This window comes from Aythya ferina (assembly GCF_964211825.1).
Source record: "Aythya ferina genome assembly, chromosome: 2".
NCBI lineage: Eukaryota > Metazoa > Chordata > Aves > Anseriformes > Anatidae > Aythya > Aythya ferina.
The window spans coordinates 138201120-138219656 of record NC_140297.1 but is presented as its reverse complement, the minus strand read 5'-3'; the positions used below and the strand labels follow the sequence as shown (position 1 = coordinate 138219656).

Sequence of the window (18537 nt, the reverse complement as noted above, 5' to 3'; positions counted from 1 at the left end):
AGCAGTTGCTCAGTTGCAAATCCATTATGACTGCGAATCAAGTGGGTGGAGAACTGGTGCTTTGAGTAATGTATTGCCTCTTGTGGCACTGGAAACCCTGTTGATTATTCTCAGGTGAAAAGCTTAGTGCTTTTATTTATCTTTTTTTTATTATTATTATTATTTTTTTTCCCCAAAAGGAAAAGGCAGAATCTGTAAAAGATGCTTCAGAAACCAGATAGGAATACTGTTCTAGCTCTGCCTAAATAGTGGGGCAGCTTAAAAATAAGTTACAGGAGTTAAAATTAATTTCTGGTGTAACTAAGGAGGAAGCCAGGTGCATAAATTGGGGAGAAAACAAAAACAAAAAAATGAAAATTATAAGAAAAGACTAGTTTTGGTACAACACCTCACCACAGGATACGAGCAAGAGCAGTTACTCCAGGGGCTTCCTCCTGCTTGTATGTGCACAGCTGGGGCCTCCGAGGACAGGGCTTGGTTTGGAAGAGTTGAAAGGTCGTGTCAAATTGATTTAGCACCTACAAGTGCTGTTGGTATGCTGCTTAGTCCCTAATCTGTGAGGTAGAGAGCAAGAAGCTCGTGCTATTTGCTCATCTAAAAAATGTGTTTCAATCCCCTCCCTCCCCCCAATTTACTGCATTTATGAAGTAGAAATTTAGCTTGATGTCTGTATTTAAAATAAACCTGAAAACAAGAAAATGAAGGCTTCTCTTTTATTATAATATATACTAACAATGTCCTGAAATGTAAATAAAGTCTTCATCTCTGTGTTAATATACATATTTTTTGCATTTAATTTCCATGTGGTGGCACAATGCTGAGATCTCAAGTGAGTAGCACACTAGGGGGACAAGAAACGCAGTACAAAGAGCACCAGATACTGTAGTTTGCTGCCATCTCATAAAGTCCTGTACAAAAAAATGGGTACCCATACCGAAGGTATTCAAGTTGGAAAATTAAATGCAAAGTTCTTTGTTCTTAAGTTTTCCTTGTGAAGTAGACCATGCTGTGCTATGTGAAGAAAAGACAGTCTGCTTTCAAAGTGGGTAAGGTAGTCTGCAGGGAGAGAGAATTTGCAAGTGATGGAAGTATGTGAATCGTAAAACAGGCAGTAATACAAAATCCGAACACACATAAAAAGCTTAATCACAATCTATGTATAGATTTTACATCTCGGGAAAATAACGCAACATATTGCTTCTCGGGGACATCTCTGAATGATAGCCTAGGTTTGTACGAGAAATCAAGATTCTCTAACAGTTCATTCCTGGCAATAAAGTAAGTGTCTTCATTTGGAATATTACCATAATCCTCATTTAAGCACTTCGGGACTTTCAGCCCAAGGAGAGCAGTAGCAGCACTTTCACTGCTGCCAGGCAGGTGACCATCAACAGGCAGGAGGAGCACATGCCACGAGCAACGTTTTCACTAAACTGCACACCCACAGTAAGCGGGTTGTTGACCACAATGATGTTCAAGTTTCAGATACTGGAGAAAGTTGCCAATTAGTCCACCAATACTTTGATTCTGACCTGTAGTTTTATACCTGAACATGCCCTGCTCTTACAAACCAGTGATTTAAAATGCCTGGGGCAAGTACTGGTTACTCAAAAAGCACTCCTCTTCTCATAAAAGCTTTTGAGATATTGAAGTCTTCCTTAAAATATAAAAATTTTTCTGTTTAATAAGAAATGAAGACTTCCACCACAGACTGGACTAAGCACTGGCAATAGGTTAATTCATAAAATGGCAGGAAGGATGGGCCTCATAATTTTGGACCTAGCACCTAGGTAATTTTGGTGAGTTAAGACAACGACATTACTTTACTCAGAATAATTGTCATCCTCCTCAGTGAAAAAAATCTGTTAGCCTAAGCAAATATTGATAGTGGTGTATAAAGTGATCTCATTCAAGATACAATGCTGTGCAGTGCCAGCTCAGATTAAATCTAAGCAGAAGTAAGGCAGAAAAAAAAAAAAAAAAAAAAAGAAAAAAGAAAAAAAAAAAAGCTACATCCCCTAGGATAATCAGAGGAAGGAGGCTTGCAAAAAGAAAGCTAAAAGGATCTTGGCAGGTATCACCCCCAGAAAATAAGCCTGTAAGTGCATCTGATGGCTGTCTATCTATACATCACGCGTGCAACCTCTAGGAGGAAGAGGAATTATTTAAGCTACAGAAGAGTGCTGGCATGAGAAAGGCCTCATATAAAGCAGCTCTTAATAAAATTATGCTAAAAGTTGCACAAGCCTTGGAGAGCAGCACGGCTCTGGAATGCACTTCCAGAGTAGTGGGAGCGACGTCTGACTACTTCTAACATGGAGCTGGTTAAGTTTATGAAGGGAATTCCTGCGTCCTGCATAAAGTCATTGTCATGATAATGAGAACATATTAAATTTCAGTACTTTATTTATTTAGTGTCTTTGATCCAAAGCACTTATATAAAAAAGCAATAATGAAAATTCCTTTCAACCAGTACAATAAAAGTCATAATTCCTTGGGGTATTTCATTTTCTTTAGTAAAACGCAATTTGGACACATTCCATTCAATACTTGCAGAAATGACAGAGCATCAGCCCTACGAGTAATAAATCTAGAACATAAGATAAGCTATAGGTTATTGAAATGGTGTGTTGCAAAGTTTGGAATCAACCTGTGCAATGCTAAACTCACAACAGCTGAGGAAATTTGTGACTCTTTGGCAAGTTTACAGGTCTCCTCAAATAACTTCCCTGAAAGTCACTGGTTTTGGACTCCGTGAATCTACTGCTCATGAAACTGAGATAAACCCACTGCTTAGGGTTTAAGAGAACCTTAGCAAGGTTCTCTGGGGGCCGTGTTGGTCTCAACACCAATGGGAGATTTTGCCTCCCTGGCAGTATTTAACCTGCCTGGAGTGGGTGGATGTGCTACACAAACCCTTCTCTTCCTTCTCTTGTTTCTTTCACAGAGTTTCAATCCAACAGGTGCTGTGCCATGTTTTGGGTGGGTATTTGTAGGTGTATGATAGTTTAGACTCATGCAATACGAAGAAGGGACAAGACAATTGTATTTGTGCCTGTGAAGACCCAGTACAGAACTTGAACCAGCCTTCCAGAAGTAAGAAATCTTAGCCAAAAACCTCAAGTTTGAATGCCTAATTTGTGTTATCCAAGTCAATCTTCAGGGCCATGTATAAGGCTTTTTGACGTTTGGAGATACCGAGCAACTTCTTGCCTGCTGACTTTACGGCTTGTACAGGCTATGTTGAAATCTGTTCACATTTTATTTTGGTAAGGCTAGAAAGGACCTGTTTTCCTCACAATTCCTGGCTTACTGACCTCCGGGGAAGGTGTTCAAAGGGAATTTTTTGGGGAGAGTGGGGTGAGGTATAAGTTATTTCCCATTGTGTATCCTTCAACAGATCACTGGAATCTGATCCCGGGTGCTCAGCTTTCTGGTTTTAGGTGGAGCTGATACAACACCACCACCAAAAGATCCAGACCAGACAGCAACCCCTAACAGTCCAAAAAAAGGATGTATCCATACCATATTTGCTTTATTCTGCCAGTTGGGTGGCTTTAATTTGGGTGCCACTCCTTGCTATGGTATGTAAGCACAGGCTTCCAAACAGGACTAATTTAGCTCTAGTATTTTCTGTCCTAACCAGTTTTAATTTTTCTGAACATCTCTAGTCTTCACAAGAAAAAATATAAATAAAAAAGTAGCAAAATGTGTAATAAATGAGGCAGAAAAATTGCAGGACTTGAAAAGAAATGCCGCTCTGCCCTCTGAGTGCCAGGAGTTTGTTTCATAGCAGAGCTCACACCAGCAATCTGAAGGCTCTACCCGCTGGCTACAAGTGTTTGATCTCTGTACAATTACGTAAGGGAAAAGGCTGATCACTCAAAAAATAAGTTTATGCAGATTCACGGTTACTCTTGAGAACCCAGACGATCTGCTCTCTTAGAAGAAAAAGACTTGAAAAAGTACAGGCCAGCCCTTGAGAGGATTTAAACCGGCTACGTCACAAAACCGGGTGGGAGGATCTGCCCACAGTGAGTGCAGTATTAAGCTCTTTTTCTGTATCTGTTCTTTTCTTAGGCCCTTACAGTCTTAGCTGTAACTTGTGAGTTCTTTTCAGAGGGAAAATGTGACTTGCAGGGTATTTTTTTTCCCCCTTAGAGTTTCCTTGGCAGAAAGCGTAATGGAATTGGCTGCCATCAACACCTGCTTTCAAGCTTTCCTGATAAAATTAGATTTTGTATCTCGGCATCACATATGGCAACTTTATAATTAGTCTTTTTGCAGTATATGAATGTCAGTTCCTAAAATGCTGCCTGTACTGTTCATGTGGGAATATTTCTCTTCATTAAACAAATCCAGATTTTCCACTGGAGCTCCTAATTGTTGAAAACCCACGTTTTTGTGTGGCTAATCTCAGAACCATTTTGATGGGCTGAAACGCAGAGCATTTCACTGGAACCAAGTGGTGAGCACATGCCCTCTGAAAAGAGAAACCTGAGATGTCTTCATGCCCCTCCGCACCTACAGTCACTTGAGGAAGTCTTTGAATATGCAGCTATCTGAAAATGAGGGTTGGGCTTCTCCAGAGGGCTCGGTGTTGACCTAATGTTGGAAACAGAGGTAGGTCTATGCTGAGGAGCTTCTAAAAAGTACTACTGTATACAGCATTTCAAAACAAGAACACCCAGTTTTTAACACGTGTGCTAAAGAGTAAGCAAACTTCCACTGAAATGTGAAGCTCAGAGGTGTGTTCAGACACATGACGAGCAGAATTACCAGTCAGAAAGAAGGGGAAAAGTGTTCCCATGTCAGTGATTCACAGGTGATTCTTTAAAAATGGTTATAAAATGCATCAGAAGTCCTGCACTTTCCTCGTGATGGTCTTGAACTAGTACAGATACCAGTATAGGTGATAGGTGATTTGTTCATCCCTAGTTTCACAGCTGAGAATTTTTATTCCACTCGGGTTCGCTCATTTCTCTGCTCAAATGAGGAAGTGCACAAAGTAGCAAATCATCACTATACTGCTAGCACTAATGCCATGGCAGTGGTAACACTTGTATGAAAAGGTCAGCATTCAGTACCGATGCAACAGGATGAGGATGTGCAAACTGTCAACTTGTAATATAAATTTCTTTAGTTTCTCAAGTGCAAAGTTAGTGCAGTGTCAGCAACATTACCCTCTAGGGAAAAAAAAAAAAAAAAAAAAAGGACAAATAGGAAAACATTCATAAACATAGCTCTTGATAGCTCTCATGCAAACTGCTGTCAAACTTGTACACTAATGCAGTGAATCATTCAGGCTCAGCTCACTGGGGGTACTCCTGCTCATATTGGTAAGACTGGCCATAAGGGATTTAACTTTATAAGCATAGTAGTCCCTTAAATTGACCGATGGAACTTCTTTCATGCCATCGCCAAAATCACAGCTTCTCATGGCACTCTCTAACTGCTTCTGACGCCTGTAGAAGTGGGAGAATTTATTGAAGATCAGTGTAATGGGAAGCACTACCACTAGGATGCCGGCTAGGATGCATGCAGATGCCGTCAACTTGCCAGCAGTGCTCCCTGGCACAACATCCCCGTAGCCAACCGTGGTCATGCTAACCGTAGCCCACCACCAGCAAGCAGGGATGGTGGCTAACCCCTCGTTCTCTTCTTTTTCAATGGTGTAAGCCACGACTGAGAAAATGGAGATGCCAACAGAGAGGTAAAGTAAAAGAAGCCCTACCTCTCTGTAGCTATACTTCAGGGTGGCTCCAAGAGACCTGAGACCTGTTGAGTGTCTAGCAAGCTTTAAGATGCGAAAGATCCTCATGAGTCTCAGGACTTGTGCAACCCTGCCTAAATTTGCCAAGGTTGGACTACTTTCCACCACCAAGTTGACAATTAAGGTAATATAAAATGGTAGGATAGACATTAGGTCAATCAAATTCAGGGCATGCTTGAAAAATTTTAAAAAGTCAGGAGCTACTGCAAATCTCGCCACCAGTTCAAAAGTGAACCATGCAATACCAAAGTGTTCCACGATTTCAAAGCGAGGGTCCTCCTCGGGGGTCCCGTTGCTGTCAACAATCTGAAAGTCTGGGAGGCTGTTCAGGCACATGGTCACGATGGAGCCCAGCACCACCACTATTGAAAGGACACTGAAGATTCGGCTTAAGACTGAGTAGCCAGGGTTATCCAAAGCCAGCCAGAGCTGCCTCCTGATGTTTCCAAAGGGTTGTTTGTCAAACTTTGAGGCATCATTGTAGAATGCCAAGATCTCATCAAAAGACGATGTGGTACTTTCCTGGTCACTTTGTTCCTCCCATTTCTCTTGGTCTGGCTCCATTTTCCTCCCATGGTAGCTGTAACTGCAGCATGAGTCTATAAAGAATTCATTGATTCCCCAGTATTCAATCTCCTGGCTGAAAGAAAACACACAGAGTTCACCCATCACATGGAGCTTGCCAGTGTTATAAAAGTGTAGCACGTAAGGGAAGAGCTCAGGGTTCCTGTCAAAATAAAATTCATTCTTGGTGTCATCATAGTCGTCGCAGAGCTCCAGTATCGACTCCTTTGAGTGGCAGCTCAGCAGTTTGCCCAGTCTGGTCTCGGGGAACCTTAGCAATGTGTTGGATCTCATCTTTTTCTTAAAGCCTCCAACGTTGATGCTGATCTCATTGTCTTCGAAATTTGCCTCAGATAAAGCCTTCAGACTCTGCCCTGTCATAGTGAGCTCCTTCCAGGGGTGTACAGGGAGTAAAAACCTAGGATACAATTGCACAAAAAAATCAGCAGAATGGGCAAATCTACAGCATGTTCACCCATTGACTTTCTCTTTTATTCTTCCTTTCTTTCTCAGATATTTTCTTTCTCTCTTATTATTTTCTTTCTCTCTCTCTCTCTCTCTTTCTTTCTTTCTTTCTTTCTTTCTTTCTTTCTTTCTTTTTTCTTTCTTTCCTTTTATTTTTCTTTCTTTCCTTTTCTTTTTTCTTTAATTTCCTTCCTTCCTTCCTTCCTTCCTTCCTTCCTTCCTTCCTTCCTTCCTTCCTTCCTTCCTTCCTTCCTTCCTTCCTTCCTTCCTTCCTTCCTTCCTTCCATTTCATTCCTTTCTTTCATTTTTTCTTTCTCTTTCTTTCTTTCATCTTTTTTCTTTCTTTCTTTCATCTTTTTCTTTCTTCCCTTTCATCTTTATCTTTTTCCTCTCCTTTCATCTCCATCTTTCTTTCCTTCCTTCCTTCTTTCCTCCTCTTTCATCTGTCTTCCATCTCCTTCTCTTTTTCTTTCATCTCTTCCTTCCATCTCCCCCCGTCTCTCTCTCATTCATCCCTCTCTTTCTCCCCTTGCATTTCCCTTTTTTTCCTCCCTCTCCTTACCCTTCCCTTTCCCCCCCTCTCCCCCTTCCCTCCCCTTCCCCTTCCCTCTCCCACCGAAGCCCCCCGGGGCTCCCCCTTTGTCTCCGCGCCCCGCTCTCCCGCAGCCCCTTTCCCCTACCACCCCCTTTCCCCCCACACCTCCCTCTCCCTCCTCACCCCCCGCACCTCTCCTTCCCCCCCTGGTCCCCACCGCCCCCATTAACCCCATTATGGGGGCTCCCTCCCTACCGTGCTCCCTCAGCGGCCGCGGCGCCCTGACGGCCCCCGCCCGCGTCCCGCCATCGCCGCCTCCTCCTCCCGCCGCGGTGCTGAAGGGACAGCGGCGGCGGCGGCGCTGCCTCTCGTCATGGCGACGACCCCCCGCGGGGGCCGCCCTCTCCTCCCTTCTTCCCCGCCGCTCCGACCTCACCGCCTGGGGAGGGGCGGCATGGCGCAGCCGCCCCTGGGCGGGGGGTGGCTGTGAGGCTGCCTGGCCGGCTGTGGGGACGGGGGGAGGTCTTCTGCAGCCTCCCCCCCCACCCCCGTCCCTACACACACACACACACCCCCAGTGCCTTGGGGTACGGGTGTGCCTCGCCGCCCCTGGCCGCCGCCCACTGCCTGTGGCTGGGGTTGGAGCTCAGCCCCAGGAGGCATTGGGATCGGTCATTGAGGCTGGGGAGATCTCCGAGATCACCTGGTCCAACCATCACCCTAACACCAGTGTCACCACTGAACCGCGTCCCCAAGCACCACGTCCAACCTCTCCTTGAGCACCCCCAGGGACGGTGACTCCACCACCTCCCTGGGCACCCTATCCCAGTGCCTGGCTGCTCCTTCTGACAGTAATGTCTCCTCATTTCCAACCTGAACCTCCCCTGGCACAATATGAGGCCATTCCCTTGAGCCCCACTCGCAAGACACCCCCTGGTATTAAGGTACAGCCCTGTAAGAGCCCAAGTAACTTCAAACAGATATGAGGTGGGACAGGTCAGTGATGGTGGTCTCCAGAGCCTGCTCAGACCTCCTACATGGGGTGCCATCAGCACCCCGCCATGTCCCACTGGCACTCTATGTGTCTGGAGCCCCACACCTCAGGGGACACTCCCACAGGGCCACAGCACCCTCAGCCCCCCAGGGATGCTGCTTCTTGCAGGCACTGCCCCTGCTTGCCTTCTGCTGGCTGATGTTTGGCTTTCCTGCTGGTGGGTGCCTGGGATGGAGGCTGTCCTGCTGCCCCCCCTCTCCCCTGGGTGTCCCTCCTTTTGCTGTAGATGCCCCAAGGCTGGGCTCTGGGTCCTAGCAGGCTTCACCGCATGCCCGGTGGCGTTTCACGAACCTCTCCTGCTTCCCATCAGCTGCACAGTTAAGTCCGTGTGTGACAGCCTCCTCGTCTCAGGGCTGATTAACCCATCACTGGGGAAGCACTGATTATACCGGCTCTTAATGCCCAGGAGCAGGGATGGCAGGACACAGGGCTGGGAACCACCACGTCGGGCTTTCTGAGCTGGATGTCCCCCCCTTGCTCCCCAGGGCTTGGCTAAATCACAGAACTTCTCTGCTTCAGTTTCCCACTCACCATTAGAACAAAAATAACTCATGTTCCTTAGTGATGTTGCAAGGAATAGTGAGCTACTGCTGACAGTGCATTCAAGCAACGTCTTTTCACCAGCTCTGCACTATCCTAGATATCTCGCGGGGCTTGAAACATATTGAATTTGAAAAAGATGTATTTTTCATTACTTTCTTTCTTAGTTTTAAATTAGATTTTTTGCCCCCTAATGCTGTTTTAGAAGAAATTGAGTGGAGATATGCTTAAAGGATTTTCAAGCTTTTGCAGTGTCCTCTCCTTTCAAGCTACTTGGCTACAAAAAAAATTAAATATATATATATGTAGGCAGCCTCATACTCGTTTCAGGAAGTGCATTTATCCACCTCTGTTCTTATCCTTTCCCTGGAAAAGTCACCGGTCACTCTCCATTTCTAACCTGGGATATTTCTGTATTTTCTCATTAAATGGCACAGAGAAGTTCATGCAGAGATGCTGGAAATAACTTAAACAGCAAAGTAATATCACTGTGTAAGGCTACAACTCCTCCAAGGCTAATATAGCCGCTCCTGTAATTAGGGCTAATTGGCTCAGCCGGAGCATTTTCATAATAAGGCTAAGATGCTGCTAGCACCCAAGGTAGTAATCCAAAATTGATCTGAACGTTCCTGCAAGGCATGCACTCTGCTCCACAGCCACCCGCTATCGCTGACACAGTGCTTTTGCCTTTTCCAGCCCTAAGAACAGGACAAATCACTGCAGACACGCTCACATTGGTGGAATCTAAGGCAAATGATCTAGGTTGGTACGTCAAAAGGAAGCAGATATGTCATTTTTTTTTCTGAAGATGAGCTAGTGATGAATCGGAAAAGAGTGATGTTCAGGAAGGACTAGTAATAAATCAAATAAATACAAAAAATGGCTTTGACTTGGCATAAGCTGTTTGAGACCATGTGAGAGGGACGGGGTCTGTTTTATTGATACACATGGTACCATGTTATTTAAGGAACATGAGAAAAATGCCAGCGCTATGTGAAGGCGTGAAGGTGCTGGTGCCTGGCTGGGACACCTGTGGCATGCTTCCTATGGCTATATGCCCTGCCTTGGACTTGTAGTTACCCAAACTGTGACAAAATGGGGAATTATTGCCATGCTGGCAACAAACTGGGGGTAAGAAGCTGCCACCTGGACACGTTGCCCATGTCCCCGTCTGGCCCTGTTGGCAGCCCCACACCTGCACTACCCTGCAGGGAGTTTAATGCTGACAGGGGCGTGTGGCACTGATAACCTGGGTGCCTTGTCAGCTTTGGAAGAAGTGAAACGGCTCCTTCTGCAGCCTTAATTAAATATTGAATAGGATCTAAATGAAGATATTGGACCTAAGTCAGTGTTTTAATCAGCACTTCCACTGGCTGGTGGATAGATTCACTTTGGACGTAAGGCCACAAACATCTATTAGGCTGGAGGTGGGAAGTCTGAAATTAAGATTTACTGGAAGATCATCCCCCTTCGGTCCTGGAACCAGACTGAAACTTACGTTCTTGCTGACCAGTTCCTTTTGCACCAGATAGATTGGAAAATCCTGGAGTCTTGATGTATTAAAGATCAATAGACACAATCTGATTTTCTTTGCAAAGCCTCACAGACAGCTGGGAGCAAAGCTAAGATCTTTTCTTGACATCATTCCTCCTACCTCAACCATTGACTGTGGCCAACTGGTAAATATATTTATAAATATTTATTTACGCATATATTTTTGCACATAATGCTCATTTAAATACTGGAAAAGGAGTGTTACAGAATATTGCCAAGTCAAAAAGAATGAATAAGTTGAGGGATTTAAAGAATTTCATCCCTCTCTGGATGCTTACACAGATGATGTGAGTACAGCCAGAATTGGCAGAGCCCCCATCTGACAGGAGGTATGAAGAGGAGGGTTTGGTCCAAATCTGCCTTGCTCTTACCCTCTCATGTCAGCAAGGTGGTCAATCTCAATCTTTTAGCTGCTGATTATCTGTGGCCAGCTTTTTTGAACTGAAGTTTTAAAGAAGCCAAGTCTAGCCCATCTGTAAGATCTTTCAGCTGTTCTTGGAAGAACGATGTCAAACCTCCCTCCTGTAACCCTGGGCAGAAGTGCAGTGCCATTTGCTCATGAACCTGCTCATTATGTAAGTGTCCTGACAGGCAGTCCTGCTTTCCTTGGGAGGCAAAGGCTTTCTGCGAGCTGTTGTGGCACTTACAGTATAAAGCTGGGGAGGGAGGTGAGTCAAATGCATTACTAAGCTCGAAGTTCACAAGGCAGTGGCAGTGATGTCTGAAAACAAACCTCTGATGTGACAAAGTGAAACTCTTGTGGACCACAGAAAGGCCATCTGGCTGCCGAAGGAAATGAACCACGCAGCCTGCATTTCATTTTGCCTGACAGTGGCTCTACAGTGGCAAATCCTGATCATTTGCGGTGCTCAGACTGCATGAGCAATGAAGGTTTGCTGTGATGACTCTGCTGTCCCCTGCCTTTTGTTGAGACTTGACCTGCTTAGTCTCCGCTGTGCCTGCAGCACCTGATGCTTGACTACAAGGGACACTTGATAATATTTACCTTTGCAAGCCCTGTGGGCAGGCAGCGCTGTCTTCCTTGGGGAAATCACCATACCCCAGAGTCATGGTGTGCAAGGCAAGAAAGGATCTCTGGCTTCCACTTAGTACAGACTGTGGAATTTCAGCTTTTTGTACCCTACTGAAAACTGGAGTCTGAGATGGGTTGAATGAACCAAGCCTACAAACCCAACTGAAAAATATTAGAGGAGCTGCAGTGGGTATGTTTACGTGAGCATTCTGCTTGGGATTAGGGTTGTGCTTTTGAAGTCATCCTCCTGATTGGCGCCAGTGCTGTGATTTGGTTTACACTGAGGCCGAGAACTGTACTCCTTTTGGATAAAAATGTCCTGAAAGCTAAGCTGCAGGAGTATGTCTAATGCAGTCCAAAACAAATGAATATTCAGTCCACAAGACTAACCTAGAGCTACTCCAACTAAACCCTGATTCATCTATGGCTTGCACATAATATCCTCAGCACCAAGTTTTTTCATTTTATTGAGCTGCTCTGAATGAGCCACACCAGTTGTGAGTGTATATATAACCAATGCCTAGCTCAGGTGTAGGTATCTGTACCATAGGTATTCTATGTTAAAGGAGAGACATGGTTGTACTTTGGAACTGCAAACCATTTCCAGTAGCAATAAGCAACAGGGAAAAAGGGTTTTCAGGACTGCAGGTTTAGATTTAAGATGTTGCGCTGGAAGAAGTCCAAGATTTAGATTAGATGTTAGGAGGAAACTTTTCACTCAGAGGGTGGTGAGGCCCTGGCACAGGCGGCCCAGAGAAGCTGTGGATGCCCCATCCCTGGAGGTGCTCAAGGCCAGGCTGGATGGGGCTTTGGGCAACCTGAGCTGGTGGGAGGTGTCCCTGCCCATGGCAGGGGGCTGGAACTAAATGGATTTTAAGGTCCCTTCCAACCCAAGCCGTTCTATGGTATGACTCCGTTCTATGATAGAACGGATATGGAAAGCAGGCACACGCGTGACATTCCCTGCACGTTGCAAAAGTGTTTCTGCAGAGGGAGAGCAGAAAATACATGTGCCACACCTGGGTTGCCACCATGATCCCTCACTAGCTACCCCAACGGCCTGATGCTCCCTAACCTCTGCCTGCTGGAAGTTCCAGAGCTACTCTTTAATCTGCCACATAAAACCTGGCAAAATCTGCATTCCCCTGCACTGTTATTTCCTGTCAGTGACTCACGTTGTGTTTTTATTTTGACTAGGTGCCACCTGAAAGCTGCAATTTTGGAAACAAAGAAGGTAAACGATTGTGAGCAGCCTGTAATTTCTGCCCCATATGGATGGAGCAAGGCAGATAGGGGTGCAATGTTCCTGGACTGAGGCACTGTTTCCTTCTGAGTGCCTTAAGTGGCCCACTACATTATCCACTGTATAGCCCCAAAGACAAATGCTTTCTGTCCTCTGTAGCATCATTAATTCCCATGAACAGGAGGAGTTATCTCAAGACAGACACAGTAGAAGAGCTGCCCATTTTGTGTGGTGTCAGATGGGCTCTTGTAGGTCAATTCTGTTTCCTAGGAAAGAAGGAGAGACCAAATGCTGCCTTGAGAGAATGCTCACCTAGGCCCTTGGATGCCTCTGTGGTTGAGGTCATAGAGATTTGGGTAGAAAGATTTTTGGGAGATAACAAGTGTTGGGACCCAGCTCTGATCACAGAGGACCATCAGAGGCTCCTGCACTTCTACCTCTAACCTTTGTCCATCTCAGCACAGAATCAGAAGCTGCTGGTTCCTGTCTCCTGCGCATTGCTCTCAGCTTATTCAGTATGAAACCCCATCATTGTCTGCTCTTTATGAAGCTACCCAGAATCAGAGACTTTGCTTTATCTTCATATTCCTTGAAAGGAATTGAGCTGGTACATCATGGCCTCTGGAGTTCACAGTTCTTCAGTCTCTATTTAGGTTGCACCAGCTGCTCCACCAAGAGAAGAGCAAAGGTAGCTTCCAAAATCATCCTGACAGTGAAGAAGGTGAAGGGCCTTGGGTGACTAAAGAAGTAACTGCCTGACAAGAAAGGGACATGTACATCCTCACTGCCCAGCCTTGCCAAAAGGGAGTGAGTGAAAGGCTTGTCATGCATGCCAGCTTCCTGAAGCTTCCCAGGACAGCTGCTGTGAATACTCTCTCCCAGTTTCTGTCCTGTGGACCATTCACCACTGCCTCATAAACCACCACGTGCAAAATTTGCCAGCTGGCAATTTAAGACAAATCTCTCTCTCCCTGAGCTGTCTGTAGCATGCAGCCTGGAAGGGCACTGTCTAGGAGATAAGTAACCATTGTGCTCAGCCAACAAGATATGTTTCTCTAATGGTATTGCCTTCAGCGATTGCTCCTCTTTTAGTAACAGACTAAAGCAGAAAGAGAAATATTTCGTGACACACAGAGCCATATTGCGATTGCTACAGACTATTAAAAAAATCTGCTTAGTGGAAAACAGAGTCAACTTCAAACATTTACTTTCTAATAACTGCCTACACAGCAAACAGAATTTAAAAACTTTTCCATAGCCTGCTTAAAGCTTATGTGACCATATCGAATGGGACAGCACCCCCTGCCCCTTCAATAATGATACTGAACTGTTTGCAGCAGTGGTCCATCTCTGATTCACCCCCTGTAACTCTACCATGGTAGTGCCTTTCCTGAAATGTATCTCAAATGCAGTTTGGGCTGTCATTTATCCTAAAGGTTTGACTTGCCCATCTGAGGGTGTGATTGGGAGTTTGCACATTCTTCTATCTCTCCAAATATCCCAAAGAATATTTAAGAAATCTCTCACTAGTGGATGAAGGATCAAGAAGCTATTTCCTTTGGATTCATTTTGATATTTTTGGATTATATTTAAAATAAGAGCAAGCCAATTCAAAAAGAAAACAAAACAAAAACACCACCAAACTGGATCACTAAATAAGATTCTAATTAATGTTTCCCACTGTTATCGTGAAACAAAAGGTTTTAAAGTCTCTGAAACATGTCGGGACATCTGTGCTCAGTTTCTACACACAATGCAGAAAGTCCAAAACATCATGGGAAACCTTATTTTGAAGGGATGCCAGTCCAGATCCATGCTCAGAAAAGTTTCATATGGTTCAGATCAGATTTTAAAAAACCCTCTGAACTGTTTTATCCTTTGCTAACATGATTTTAAACTTCAGATTTTTTAACCTTAATTCAACAAAGCACTTAACGATATGCTTAATTATAACCACCTCTGGTTTTCAGAACCATGCTTTTCTTTGGTCTCCTGGAGTTTGTTATTTCTATAATAAAGAGTAAGAGGAAATAATGCAGTATTTTTTTTTTCAAGAGCATGCTATGGAGTTATGAGAATACTGCAGTCATTTAAACCTCACCACTCAGCTCACTGACATACATTTGGTATAAAGTTGAGTGGGGCTAGCGTGTTGTGAGCGCAGGGAAACATGAATTCCATTTTATTTGTTTTTCTTTTCAAACCACTGCTTTGTAGAGCAATTCTGAACTTTGCTGCAGTCAGAACATTACACTAACCAGCTGCTGAACAAAGACTTCAGTGAATCTAGGTCAGGTCTAATTTGTGGAGCTAGTGGAGTTAGTCACTAATGGCAGCTTTCTGAAAGGTACAGATGGAGAATCCATGAGCTGTGGGAACAGAATTACGGGGCTTCTTCTCACCATCAGTTTTAATGCGATTTGTTTTATTTCCTTTTCCAGGAGTTCCTTTTTCTCAGAGTTCCTAGTAAAAGAGAGATTAAATGTGACAGCCACATCTGTTTTAGGAAATTCCCGTGGAGATATCAGATTGGTAGCTGGCTCAAGCAATGTTAAAAGTGAATGCTTCTGGTCTGAGCAGGTGGTCTATGAACACTATGAAAAATCCTTAGCTTTTTATAGCGACTTTCATCTGAGGATCTCCAAGTGCTATATAAATATAAGTTGATCAGGCCTTACAACATCACTGTGAGGTGATCGCTTTGTAATTGTAGGGAGTGGGTTTTATGGCTCACAAGTTTGCTGCTGGCTGTGAAATCCTATTTGTGACTCACACAATCTGCCCCAAGTAGAGCAGATAAATTGCTGCTGTGTCTGGGAATGAGAGCTGTTTGAGATGCAGTGGTACTTGTTATGCTCTTACAGGGGTTCTTCTTCCCTTCCAGTTTGCTCCTTGTTCTTCCCTTCACTTTTCCCCAGTCCCCCTGCCAAGTGCACACACTAGCCATGCTTCCTTTTGCGTGTCCCACCTTGGGCCACATTTTCCACAGAGAACTTGTCATAGATTCATGCTCTGCAGATTGTTTCTCTGCAGTTCCTTGGACAAAATATTTGCTTAGATGTACCTCAGCCAGCCAAGGCATGGTAGTAGGGTTAGTACTCAGTAGTAGGGTAGTTAGGGTAGCTCTCAGTGTTGTTGGAGTTGATTTAAAGTGTTAACTGAGCATCACACAGATCATGTCAGTAGACAGAGAACATCTGACTGAGCCATATCCTGCAGCCTGCAGAAGAGGCTGCTTTGTACAGCGGTCCTGTCTGCCCTACAAATGGGCTGGAGCATCAGGGTAACCAAGGAAATGTTTGCTTTGGTGAATATTACTTTTGTATTTCAGAAGAAACTCATTTCAGAAGCGGGTCATAATACGACAAATATTATTAGTGTGCATGCATCTGTGTATATGTGTATGTGTGTATCTGCAATGTTTATGGTATCCATCAATATTAATGAGTCTTTAGGACAGGGCTTTGGTACAAAATTAGTATGTATGAGTTTTTGTTTATTTCTGTAGCTTTAGAGGTTGCTTACGCTGATCGCACTTTGATTTGCACTGAACATACTTAAAATTCTGCCATGTTATCCTGCATCCTCTTGAAATGCAGTTTTGGGCCCTCCAAAGACTCTGTCACTTCCTTCACTAAAATGTGAGTTGGAGGGTATGGGGAAGATCAGTATTTCCAGATGAAAATGCACCTGGTTACTTGGATAAAGACACGAGGCTTTGTTGCCTGTGTGATAACACTCAGGTTATAAATATCAACTTCTGACAATGTCAACCCACAATCCCTAATGCTAGCTGTAAATCCCAGTTTGCTTTTTCAAGCATTCTGTAAAATATGATTGTTATCCAAGGCTAAGAGGAGAGTCCTCCACAGTGTTAGTCTGGAACTCAAACTGCATATTATACCTCTTGGTACGTATAATAAGGCTGATAATACTAACTCTATCCCCAGCCAATATCTGCAGCACAATGAAAACCTTAAATGCAAAGATATTTGAGGTTTGTATGCTATTACACCAAAGAAAAACTTACCATCCGATTTGTAAGTGTTTATGATTTTTAAATTTGCTTTGTAAAGGGCTTTACCTTCCCATCTCCACAGCAGTCAGCACATCTGGATTTCCACCCCGATTGTGACCTCTGGATATTGCCATAACATAAACATTAAACAAAAGTAATTATTGATAAAAAAGTGGACATTTCTTGTCTTGATTTGTGGTTTAGAAGATTTCCATGGACATGTGTTGTTCCTAATATACAGCTACCAAAAAAAGATTAATGAAATGACCAGTGTCTGGGGATTGTGTCACTGGATTAAAAAAGCTGAGGATTCTTTCCACTGGCTGAACCAAAGTGACTGAGTTCAGCTTGCAGTCCATTCACATTTTGGCTATGTGGCAACACACTGCAGATTTGTTAGCAAACAGCATTAAATAATCAGATGGAACCAGAAATTGTCTGGGAGAGACTGGGAATTTGACTGGGGGAAAGGAAGCAATCAGGAAGTTTACTACTGTAAAAGTTCATTCTGTACCCCAAAGAGGAGAGCAAGGAGAACAGTTTCTTGGAGTTTAAGATGTGTAATAGCAGGCAAATGCTCAGAGCATCCAGTTCTCAACACAGCAAACAGTAACCTAGAAACATATGTGGTGTGCAATAACACTCATAAATCTTAAGAGATTATGTGTTCCTAATGCAAGACTTCAGACTGATCTATTTTGTTAAGTGCCAAACTTCAGCATGATTCAATCAAGTTTTTCTTAATCTGAATTTATTTACTCTCGGTGATGATGATTCATTGAACATGCCTGTAGTCCAGTCTGCTGAACAAATTTATCAGGCATTTTGATGGACTGGTGATTTGTCTTCTCTGAACATTTCATGGTTTATTTATTTATATCATCTGGATTGTGTAGAACAAGAACTGCAGTTCTGCTAAGAATTAAACATTCCTCAATGATGTCTTTAGTAACAGGAAACGCTTTCTAGATAGGTATTCTTACTGCAATGTAGCCAAATAGCTAAGCCAGGAAAATTTCTCTTATCTACAGATCCATTTCCCCTTGCTAAATTCCTGTGTTAATCTGGGTAGATTTGTATCAGAGACACAACCTTGGAAAGATGGAGGGACAACAGCGGTGAGGCTTCCCTGTGCAGGACATGGGCTTTTCCTGGAGGTTTTCCCAAGAGTATAGGTCAGAAGAAGAAATAAGACACAAGGATCTTGCCTACACAGCCAAATGGACATGGGATTACTGTGCAGAGAGGCCTTCCCACACTGTCCTCTGGCTCTTATGGGTAATGACAGCATGCAGACCAGGCTGGACTTCAGCACATGTTGGCAACTCATATACATTCCCAGAACAGTACTTAAACTGCTGTTTTATACTCAAATCCATGTAAATGTGACCACAGTGCTGTGACCACTCGTTAAAGCTAACATCAGCTCAACTACAAGCAGCTGGCATGCCTACCTTCAACACAGGTATGTTGCTTTGGCCTTCTCTTTTCCAAGGGAATTTATCCCACACGGTGATTTTCAGAAAGATTTACAACTCTCTACCTGTGAAAGGAATAAAATGTAAACATGTAGAAGAAGCTATTTCCCAAAGTCAAAGACGTTCATTTTGTGTTTGGCTGGGTGCAGAATGAGAACCTGGAACAGAACGAAACAGACCAGGACAGCAAAGTTTTCCTAAGGGGAGCAGTCAGGCAGGTCTGGGCTCCCCAGTACCAGGGATGTGGACATAACTACAACCAGTTCAGTGAAGGGCCGTT

The 18537-nt window shown here is 44.0% G+C and overlaps 1 protein-coding gene across 3 annotated transcripts; it reads right to left on the bottom strand.

Moving 5' to 3' along the window:
* Positions 1 to 2388: 2388 nt before the first annotated feature.
* KCNS2 (potassium voltage-gated channel modifier subfamily S member 2) lies at positions 2389 to 18322 on the bottom strand. Of its 3 annotated transcripts, none has more exons than XM_084510385.1 (2): positions 18234 to 18322; positions 2389 to 6755 (listed from the first exon to the last, which is right to left on the bottom strand). In XM_084510385.1, the coding sequence occupies exon 2, from the start codon at positions 6716 to 6718 to the stop codon at positions 5285 to 5287; it is 1434 nt and encodes a 477-aa protein (XP_084366511.1). In that variant the 5' UTR covers positions 6719 to 6755; positions 18234 to 18322; the 3' UTR covers positions 2389 to 5284. The 3 variants fall into 3 exon arrangements, with proteins under 3 accessions (XP_084366511.1, XP_084366510.1, XP_084366512.1); XM_084510384.1 differs by lacking the exon at positions 18234 to 18322 and adding an exon at positions 7593 to 7734; XM_084510386.1 differs by lacking the exon at positions 18234 to 18322 and adding an exon at positions 7419 to 7436.
* Positions 18323 to 18537: the final 215 nt, after the last annotated feature.

Coding starts and splice junctions, on each gene's coding strand:
- KCNS2 (XM_084510385.1), bottom strand. CDS start 6,718: ATGACAGGGCAGAGTCTGAAGGCTTTATCTGAGGCAAATTTCGAAGAC.